The sequence below is a fragment of the Choloepus didactylus genome, chromosome 4 (genome assembly GCF_015220235.1).
Source record: "Choloepus didactylus isolate mChoDid1 chromosome 4, mChoDid1.pri, whole genome shotgun sequence".
Classification (NCBI taxonomy): domain Eukaryota; kingdom Metazoa; phylum Chordata; class Mammalia; order Pilosa; family Megalonychidae; genus Choloepus; species Choloepus didactylus.
In genome coordinates, this window is record NC_051310.1 from 34,381,098 (window position 1) to 34,391,087 (window position 9,990).

Below are 9,990 nucleotides of genomic sequence, written 5' to 3' on the forward strand. Positions count from 1 at the left end.
GGCTCCGGACCTGGATTCCTTCCACCACTCTCAACAAGAAGTTTCGCTGCGAGACTGGCGTACAAGGAGCGAGATTTGGATAGGCTGCAACCGCTGATTGGCAGTAAAGGGGTTCACGCCCCATCTCCTGCTCAAAGCAAGGCCAATCAAAGCGAGGACTGGGGGCGGAAATGCTCGAATCTTAGAGCCGAGTTAAGTGAGTGGCAGGAGATAGATGACTCAGGTGGCTTCTGAGCTGGTGGTGTTTTGTGGGAGCTTCTTTGCTGCTGCTGCTGCTGCTGCTGCTTGTGCCGTGCTGAGGTTCTGGTAGACAGGTAATGAGAATATGGGAGAGGAGAGTTAAGATATGGATGTAGGTGTCCGTGTAGTATCTATTTGAAAGCATTAGGAGAATCTTTTAAAATGGGAGTGGGATGGAAGGTACCTGGGAGGCACCCTTTTAGGGGAAAAGGGGATTGAAAGTCTAATAGAAGGGTGTGCCAGGAAGATGAAGAAGGCTTGGTAGGTTCCGAGAACGAATAAATGGATGAATGAATGAGCGGCCACTATGAGCCTTGCACTGTGCAAGGAGCCTTCACTTCCTCATGTAATTCTCATCGTTACTCTTGAGGTAAGTATTCGTATCTCCATTTTGCAGGGGAGGAAACCGAGACTGAAAGGCATGAATGACTTACTCAGGGTCACACAGCTACCAAACGGTGGGAACCCCTCTCTCAGGACTTTCAAGTTTTACACCACACCTTTACTGGTTTGGGTCAGGGCAGAATTTGGGAATAGATGTTGAATACTCTAGGAAGCCCTGCAGCTTTAAGGAAATGAAAATAAGGGGTTGGTGGAGTAATTCAGACGTATAGCCAGGCTTTGCCTCATCATCCGTCTGTTGAGATGTCCACGGGCTTCCACTTCTTTGAAGTGGAAGGTGCAAGTTCTGCTGAAAAGGGGACCTTCCGTGCAGTTTTTTCCTGATGCTGGGAGGAGAGACCCTGAAACTCCCATTGAGAGAGCTTGAGAAAATGAGGATATGAGTGAATCTTGGCCCAGGCAGTAACGCCTGTAATACCCAATAGAGCCCTATTCTCTCTGAATTTAGAGTCCACCTTTGTGATTCACCTTTTCTGTGGGTTAAATTACCCTTCTTCCTATAGAGCTCCTTTTTTGTTGCTTCACGCAGTTCTTGGGCCATTGCTGACTTTTATATCTGTATTTACTGCATACCATAAGACCGTGCTGAAACTTCTACTGCCAAACAAAAGAAACCTGATAGTTAATCATCATTTCAGGCCCAAGAAGTTAACCTGACATCAGATAAACTTAGGCCACAAAACATCATGAAAATGGGAAGAGGCAGTTTCTTTATTAGATTCTTTATCCTATGAGTTCATTGAAATCAAGCAATGGAAATCACTACGCAGCAAGGATTGAGCTAAACTTTTTTTAAAAACCAAAAATATATATAAACTAATTGTATTTTCTGTACAACCTGAATATAGATGTGGCTATGGTATGCTTGTCTTTCTCAAATATGGGAACTTGATCAAAATATTCTCAAACAGTGAGGCAGTATTGCAAAGTATAGTGTGACAGACTATGGTTTGTCTCTCTGTACTAGCTGTGTGACCTCAGGCCAGTCAATTAACCTTTCTGAGCCAAACTTTAACTGAAAAAAATGGCAATATTAATAGTTCCAACTTATCTTATTAAATGAGATAACACGTTAGGCACTTAGCACAGAATATGGCATATAGCACGTGCCCCTTAACTGTTAGCTATTATAATTTCTCTTCCAAATCACATCAAGATTGCTGTTTTCTTCTCCATATAATTTTCTTACGAGTTCTCAAGTCAGAGCAGTTTATTTTTAACTTTCCAACTCTTTCTTCTAGTTTGTGGAGTAAGGTATACCTCAGAACTAGAGTAGAGAAAACCTAAGGATGTAAATATTGCCCTCACACCACAGGTTCCACTCAAATGTTGCAAAAGGCTTGGAAGGATCTGTCAGTGATAGCCAGGCAGAGTCTGTTAGTAGATTTATGATCACCTTTGATCTATTTGCATTACAAAGAATTGACATGAAAAATCAGGCTAGCAGTAAAGATACAGGAGGACTGATTCCAGCCAAGAGGAGAAATTTGGGTTTAGGGCAGTATTTTAGAGAAATTACTTAGACCCAGATAAGTACTGTGCTACTTATTGTAAAGTATACTGTTCAGTCACCACTGTTCATATGACTAAACATTGAGACCAATATTCTATAAGCCTTACCCAGCAATCCATTGTATTTCTTTATAGTAACACTTATACACCTCCATGTCTTCTATTCCCTTTCTCCCTTCTATTTTTCCCCTTGGGTTTGTCATTCAGGGTAAAGATCAGCACATTTCATCTTAGGATAGATGTTCAAAGGCAGCATTTAAGAGTACCTGGAGGTGGATGAGTCTAAGGAATTTGGAGTGGGATTTGTGAAGTAACTGATGAACTAAGCTTAGTTCAGCCCTCATGTGTGGGACACAGGTTAACCAAAGAAGTGAACGAGCTTATGGATGGAGTAGGCTAATCCCCATTGTCTTGTGTCCTATTCCTTTGTTTCTAAGAACCATGAACCATTTCCTGAATGTACTACGAAGCTGGCTGTTTATGGTGTCCATCCTAACCATGGCGAGTGCACTGCAGAGCTTCCGAGACCACACCTTTCTCTATGAAAAGCTCTACACTAGCGAACCAGACCTTGGTAAGAAATCAAAGGACTGAATCCCTTGCAGCAGTGACCTAAGTTCTGGCTCCCAAACCAGAATAGCCTAGGGACTTTAAAAACAAACAATAAAGCACTCATGACCATTTCTCTCTCCAAACCTGTTTACTGAAACTTTAACCTCTGGGTGAGGCCGAGTAATGTTTGTGCATGTGTGTGTGTGTGTGTGTGTGTGTGTGTGTGTGTGTGTGTGTGTGTGTGTTTAAACTTCCCAGGTTAATCAGATGCTGCCCAGTCTAGCCTTTGGGACCCAATGGAGTGATGCTTTGTGGATAGCACTTGACCCTTTTTCTCCAAGCTTCTTTGAATACCCATTTATTCATTTTACACCACTCTGGGCAATTAGTCTGTACAAAAAGCATTATAAGGTGATATCTTTATATTCTCTTATCAGCATTAACAAATGTACTACATCAGAAGCAGGAGTCAACAATGGAGGGGTTAAGGGCTATGGGATATTTTGGGTTTTCTTTTATAGTTTAATTTTTTTTTATTATTTATTTTTTGGAGTAATGAAAATGTTCTGAAATTGAATGTGGTGATTGCACAACTATATGATGATACTGGAAGCCATTGGTGGTATACTTAGGATGGATTGTACAGTGTGTGAATACATCTCAATAAAATCACATTTTAAAAAAAGCATTTAAAGGGCAAATGAAAAATATAGTTAGTTGGTGACTCTGTGATGCCCCACTGGAAAGCCACAAAGAAGCTTGTCATATCAGAGCCCTTTTCAGAAATCAGGTCGGGGCACACTTGTGGTTCCACATTACAGATGGAGAGCTAGTAGTCCCAGGTCATCCCAAAACTTAAGATAGTCCCTAAGAAGATACCCAGAAATCACGGCCTCCAAATCAGTCTCCCAAAATGAAACTTTGGTAAAAGGCCCATGGCAGCCTTTCCCAGCTTCCTGAGCCTCTCTGCTGAGAGTGTTTTCAGATTTCAGCTTGGGCTTTCACTGCACTGATGTATGCGGTAGTTTGAGCTGCAATATAGTTTCACAGAAGCTGAAAATTCTGTTATTGTAGCTAACCCAGATTCAGGCTCTGACCTAGCCCATTTTCTTCAACATCTGGGTTGATGAATGAAATAACATAAGCTGAGGCTTATTAGGAACCAAGCTCAAATACAATAGGAGGAAAACATGTGGAAAAGTGAGCAGGACAATTCCAGCTTTTCACCCTCAGATGCTGCCATCAGAAGGTCAAGAACCCTGTGTGGATTCACAGAATTTTAGAGGATATCTGGTCTAGTTCCTTGATTTTAAAATTGAGACAAAGAAGCCCAGGGGTCAGGTGACTTGGTAGAAGGCACATAGCTGAGCAGATCATTTGTATGCATTTGTATGCAAGTGTGTGTGGAGGATGTGTGTGCACATGGTTGTACTTGACCAGCCCAGCAGTGGATACCACCTTCTTCCTCACGTTGGGGGGGGGGGGGGGTTGGGGGGGAGGGAGAAGGAATGGGGAGGGGGGGTCATGATACTCTGCTGATCATCCTTTAGAATTTCAGCTGATGCATAATCTGGTCAGGATTGGTGAAATACTCCATTTTAGCATCTCACTAACTAGGTAGAGAAATTTCTTCAGTCTTTTTATCAGAAAAGGTATCAGTGAGTTTATACAGAATGTGGCCCCTGCAGGGTTAACAGCTAAATACTTGCCTGGCATATGGAATTTTTTTTCACACCTTATACTACCTAAAGGTTTTCAGGGTTGTAGCTTTGGTGTAGCTCTCTGGTTTTCCAAAGGCTGGTAAATCCATAAAGTCTAAGTAAACATTAATATCTTTGAGTTGTCAGTCTTGTCCCTAGAAATTTCTCACAAGAGACCCAGCAAGGAAAGAATCTTTGCTTTCATTGTTTGGGCATTTCCTGAGCCACTGGATACCTTGGATCAATGGTTCTACACTGAAACCACGTGGGCAGTGAGTTTTTACAAAATACTTATGCCCAGGGCCCACCTCCAGAAATATGATTTAATTGGTCTGTTATCCAGGTCTTGGTAATTTAACTCTCAGTTGAGTCCAACGAACACCTGTGGTTAAGAACCACGGTTAGGGTAGAATAGGAGCCATACTTTCAGGACAAGATACTTAATATAACAGCAGTATCAGAACCAAGCCACCAAGTGCAGGGTAATCTAATCCAAGCAAACACTAAAGAAACAGTGCTGTATTCCACTACTGTGTACACAGGAAACCAGTGTTGTTTGAGCTTCATTCAGATAGTGTAGATCTGGATTCAACGGATGACCCAGAGACTTAGGTCTCTTAAAGGCTAGGTGTGAACAACTGATCTTCCTGGATCAGCCTTGAAGGTCTACTGGCCTCCTAGATATCTTTTACGGACAAACCAAACTCTGCCACATTTCCCCAAGCCTGACTTGATCCAGGCTCTCTGGACTATGCCAAAACCCAGACTGGCTTCCAGGGCCTGAGGGTATAAAGGAGTATTTGCCTGAATGGGCTGTTTGTTGAGTTTCCACTCTGAGAACACCTCATCCAACTGCAGACATTTAAAGAGGAGTTGAGTAGCTCTCATTCTGGAATACTTTCCATTCCCTCTTGTTCCCATGTGCAGCACCAGAGCCTCCCAGCCACAGGGAGTTCAGGCTCAGCTCCCCACCACCCATGTACCAGCTGTGAAGTAGGAGGAACCTGGACGGGATCCTAGCCCACCCCCTTCTCAATGGTCTTACTTCTTTCTGCTCCACAGTGAATGGCCTCCATGCTCGGATCTTTGGGATCTGGCTACTGCTCTCATCAGTGGTTCGCTGCCTCTGTGCCATCGACATCCACAACAAGAAGTATGTAAGGAAAGGAAGAGCTTTAGCATCCTTTTTGTTGGAAATCAGATGCTAGGCCATTTATCATTTTGATGCATTAGCCTAGAATGTGGGTAATAGGTTAATAGGATCCATTTCTCTTGGCCTAAACAAGATAATGGGCCTAACAGGTCTTTTTAAAGTCTGAAAATTCTTTTGAACCTGACAGAGCAAACTGGCAGTGTCATTATCCAGTAGCCTGCATCCCTTCTACTTCTTTCCTAAAGAATCAGCCTTTATTCTACTGCAGTAGAGAGGCATGCTCTTTTTAGAACAGCCACCCACATATACTAATTTTCTCACATTCCTCCTTAAGAAGCAGGAATGAACAGAAATCACAATCCGTACAGAAAAGAGGGACCCACAAGTAAAGTCAGTAGGTGAGGGTGAAAGAGAATTCTGAATTCTACCTTGCTAGGGTACTCACACAGTCTAGATAGAACAATGGCGGGCATAGCCTCCTGCCTAGATAATGCCTTTACCAGCTCTGGCCACTGGAGGGAGCTCATGCTTTCTTCCTAACAGTCATCATCACAATCAAGATGGAGACAATTTGCTCAGGTCAGTGGGAGAGGCTATCAAAACGCCAGCTTCACACTAAAATATTTTTCTATCTTATTCAAACTCTCAGCATGTAGGGAGGAGAGGAGGTAATGTCATTTATTGAGCCCCCTCATTATGCCAGGAGCATTCACCTACAGGACCTTGACTAAGCCTCCTCACAACAGCCCCGCGAAGTGGTGATTATCTTTCCTGATTTTGCTGATCTAAACATTAGAGACCCACTGAATTTAAACTGAGAAGAGATGGAGTCAAGTGGGATTTAAAGCAGGGCCATTGGCCCTGGGATCTTTTTTTTTTTTTTTTTTAATTTTTTTGAACTTGAAACAGTGATATACTTGTCCTAGACTGACATGTATTTTTGGAAGCAGTGTGGTTTAGTGGAAACAGCCTGGGCCGAGAATGAAAAGAAAATGGGTTCTAGTATGTCAGTTCTATTGGTAGGTACTGATACCTACTACTGATACCAGCTTTGTGGTAGCAAGTTCATTACTTACCTTCTCTGCACCTCTTCATCTGTAAAATTAGAATAGTAAATCTGCTGTATCTCTCAGGGTGATGGGGAGGGAAAGGGGATTGAATGACCATTTTAAAGACATTTACCATAATAAAGAATTGCTGATAGGCGTATGGGGTATATCTTTTGTTTGCTCTACTTTTGGAGTGAGCAAAGACAACTCATACCTCCCTTTACCTCTATTACCTATTGTGCCAGTCTGAATGTATTATGTCCCTCCAAACGCCATTATCTTTGATGTGATCTTGTGTGGGCAGACCTATCAGTGTTAATTAGACTGGAATTCTTTGAGTGTTTCCATGGAGATGCGCCCCACCCAACTGTGGTGATGATTCTGATTGGATAGTTTCCATGGAGGTGTTGGCCCGCCCATTCAGGGTGGGTCTGAATTAAATTACTGGAGCACTATATAAGATCAGACAGAAGGAGCAAGCTTGCTACAGCCAAGAGGGACACTTTGAAGAAAGCACAGGAGCTGCAGATGACATTTTGAAAACAGCTATTGGAAGCAAGACTCTTGCTCCAGAGAAGCTAAGAGAGGACAAATGCCCCAAGAGCAACCGAGAGTGACATTTTGAAGAGGAGCTGTGGCCTAGAGAGGAACGTCCTGGAGAAAGCCATTTTGAACCAGAACTTTGGAGGAGACATCAGCCACGTGCCTTCCCAGCTAACAGAGGTTTTCTGGACACCACTGGCCATCCTCCAGTGAAGGTATCCAATTGCTGATTTGTTACCTTGGACACTTTATGGCCTTAAGACTGTAACTGTGTAACCAAATAAACCCCCTTTTATAAAAGCCAGTCCATCTCTGGTGTTTTGCATTCTGGTAGCATTAGCAAACTAGAACACCCATTAATGTTTCCCCTTTCCCAACAGACATCAGCCTTCTCACAGCACCACTGCAATTGCTGACTTCCTGTGTCCAACCCTCTTCTACCCTAGGACTTTGATCCCTACACTTCTGATGAGCACTCTGATCCTATTCCCTCCCTAACTGGAAACTCAAAATCAACACCCATATATACATATTTACTAAATGTATAAAAACATGCATAGGAATGATAAAAATCAAATTTACTTCTGGGGAGGGAGGGAGGAAGGGAGGAGAATGGGATCAGAGTGGGATATGCAGGATGCTTTAACTGTTATCTGTAGTTTATTTCTTAGAAAACAGTATCTGAATCAAATTTGTCAGAATGTTAGGATTTGATGGATCTGGGTATTGGTAGGGATTCATCATATTCTATTATCTATAATTTTGTGTATGTTTGAAATATTTCATTTTTACAATTTCAAAGTTAAAAAAAAGGTATCAGCAATCCAAGTGCTCCAGCTTCTTGTGGCCCACCTCTTCTCCACCTCACTGTCAAAGCTGAGGAACAAGTTCTCTTCCCGTGAGGTTGTCCCTGTGCCCACCATCTAATCACTCGCCCAAGAAAAGACACAAAATAACCAGCTTGTGTTGAAAGAGAATCTAAAAACCCTAGAGATATCCTTGCTACTCATTCCCTGTTGAGGCCCTGCATTCTATGGTATCCATTATATGAGCACTGACAAGCCCACAGCCAAAATCTACAGACTCGGCCAGTTTAGTTAAGTAGAATAGATAAAGCATGATTGATCAGAATCGTCTATACTGTCTAGGACTCTGCTGTCACTTGGTGTGGTAGCTTGGAACTGTCTACCCCAGGAAAACGTGTTCTTAATCTTATCCCATGCCCATGTATGTGAACCCATTATAAATAGGACCTTTTGGTGAGTTATGTAACTGAAGTAAAGGTGTGACCCAACTGAATCAGGATGGGTCTTAAACCTATGACTGGAAACCTTATAGAAAAGAAAGAGAAAAGCCATGGAGAGCAGCCAGGAAGTAGAAGTCAATGGAACCTGGAAGAGAAAGGAGAAGATAGTGACATGTAAATTGCCATGTGACAGAAAAGCCAAGGAACCCCAAAGATTGCTGGCCAGCCAGAAGATGCTGATCCTGGGAGGAAGCTGTGAGCTTTTTCTAGCCTCTGAAACCGTGAGCCAACAAATTCCTGTTGTTAAACCAACCCATTGTATGGTATTTGTTTTAACAGCTGGGAAAACTAAAACACTAATTTCACCACCTTGCTAAGACTTGGAAATCTTCTCTGGATGCCTGGACCATCCTCTCAGTTAAGTAGATAGAAAGCTACAATTTTGCCCTAGATGAGAACAAATCTAGATGATGTGATCAAATAGCCAGATGTTTCTCAGAAACAAATCTCCTTTTTCTGTAGTACTTTGTCAGCTTCCTGGGTTTTTGTTTGTGCATATCAAGTCTGTTTGATACGTTTCCTCTGTTCTGTACTGGACAGGCTATAACTTCAGCTCCTATATCTGCTTCCTCCCTCATAGGCTCTACCACATCACACTTTGGACCTTCTTCCTCGCCATGGGGCATTTCCTCTCTGAGTTGTTTGTATATGGGACTGTGGCTCCCACAGCTGGAATCCTGGCACTCATGGTTGTGGCAGGTAAGCATCTACCCACCCCCCAACCCTCCGACAGGAACTGTCTCAGCACTAGAGCTGTTCCACAAAAGTAGACATACAAGAGATATCAGGGAGCTGCTGTGTTCAGCAGCCACTAACCAGCCTTTTCTCTGTATTTAAGGTTCCTCAATCCTGGGGATGCTGGCTGGGCTTCAGTACCTAGACACAGAACCAGTATCCAGACAGAAGAAGAAAAACTGAGGCTGGCATCACCACCTTGGAGACTTCACTGCCTTCTACCTTTGCTTTCCTGTCCCTTCATCCTCCCTGCTCTTTTATCTCTTTTCTCTTCCATTATTAGTCCCTTTATCCACTCCAGCCTATTAAGGTTTTTTTACATTTTTAAAAATTTTAAGATATAATATACTTAAGTGTTTAACTTGTATGCACAATTTAAAGAGTAATTTTAAAGTGAACACCCAGATCAAGAAATTGCCAGCACCTCCTTTTTCACTGCAGCCTCCTCCGGGCTCCCTTTTCTAGCCTTCTGTATTTTCCTTTTAGTTTCATGCCTTGATTTGACTTGGACGGTGGGAAGATGTGAACTGGGAAACTTACAGCTGCTGCCCCACCCAGAACAGCTGCAACCAAGGGCTGCTTCAAGGGGCTGCCCACCCAGTTGGGCTCCTCTCTGCTGCTGGACCCAAGACTGAATCATTTGAGGGATGGGCAGTTCTTCTAAGAAGGGCTCCCCTGCCAGTAAGCAGGGCCAGGGCTCTCCTTACATCTTCAGGTGAATCGGGGTCGGAAGTCCGGGCTGTTTTTAAACCTGGTCAGCTGTATCTGTGTGGGAAAAAATATAATAATTAGAAAAAA

At 42.9% G+C, this 9,990-nt stretch overlaps 1 protein-coding gene across 2 annotated transcripts; it reads left to right on the forward strand.

Annotated features, from left to right (window-relative positions):
• The first annotated feature begins 53 nt into the window (after positions 1–53).
• On the forward strand, positions 54–9,990 carry ERG28 (ergosterol biosynthesis 28 homolog). 2 transcript variants are annotated; one of them, XM_037832256.1, is made up of 5 exons: positions 54–314; positions 2,592–2,728; positions 5,469–5,559; positions 9,038–9,156; positions 9,296–9,990. In XM_037832256.1, the coding sequence occupies exons 2-5, from the start codon at positions 2,596–2,598 to the stop codon at positions 9,373–9,375; spliced, it is 423 nt and encodes a 140-aa protein (XP_037688184.1). In that variant the 5' UTR covers positions 54–314; positions 2,592–2,595; the 3' UTR covers positions 9,376–9,990. The 2 variants fall into 2 exon arrangements, with proteins under 2 accessions (XP_037688184.1, XP_037688186.1); XM_037832258.1 differs by lacking the exon at positions 54–314 and adding an exon at positions 372–610.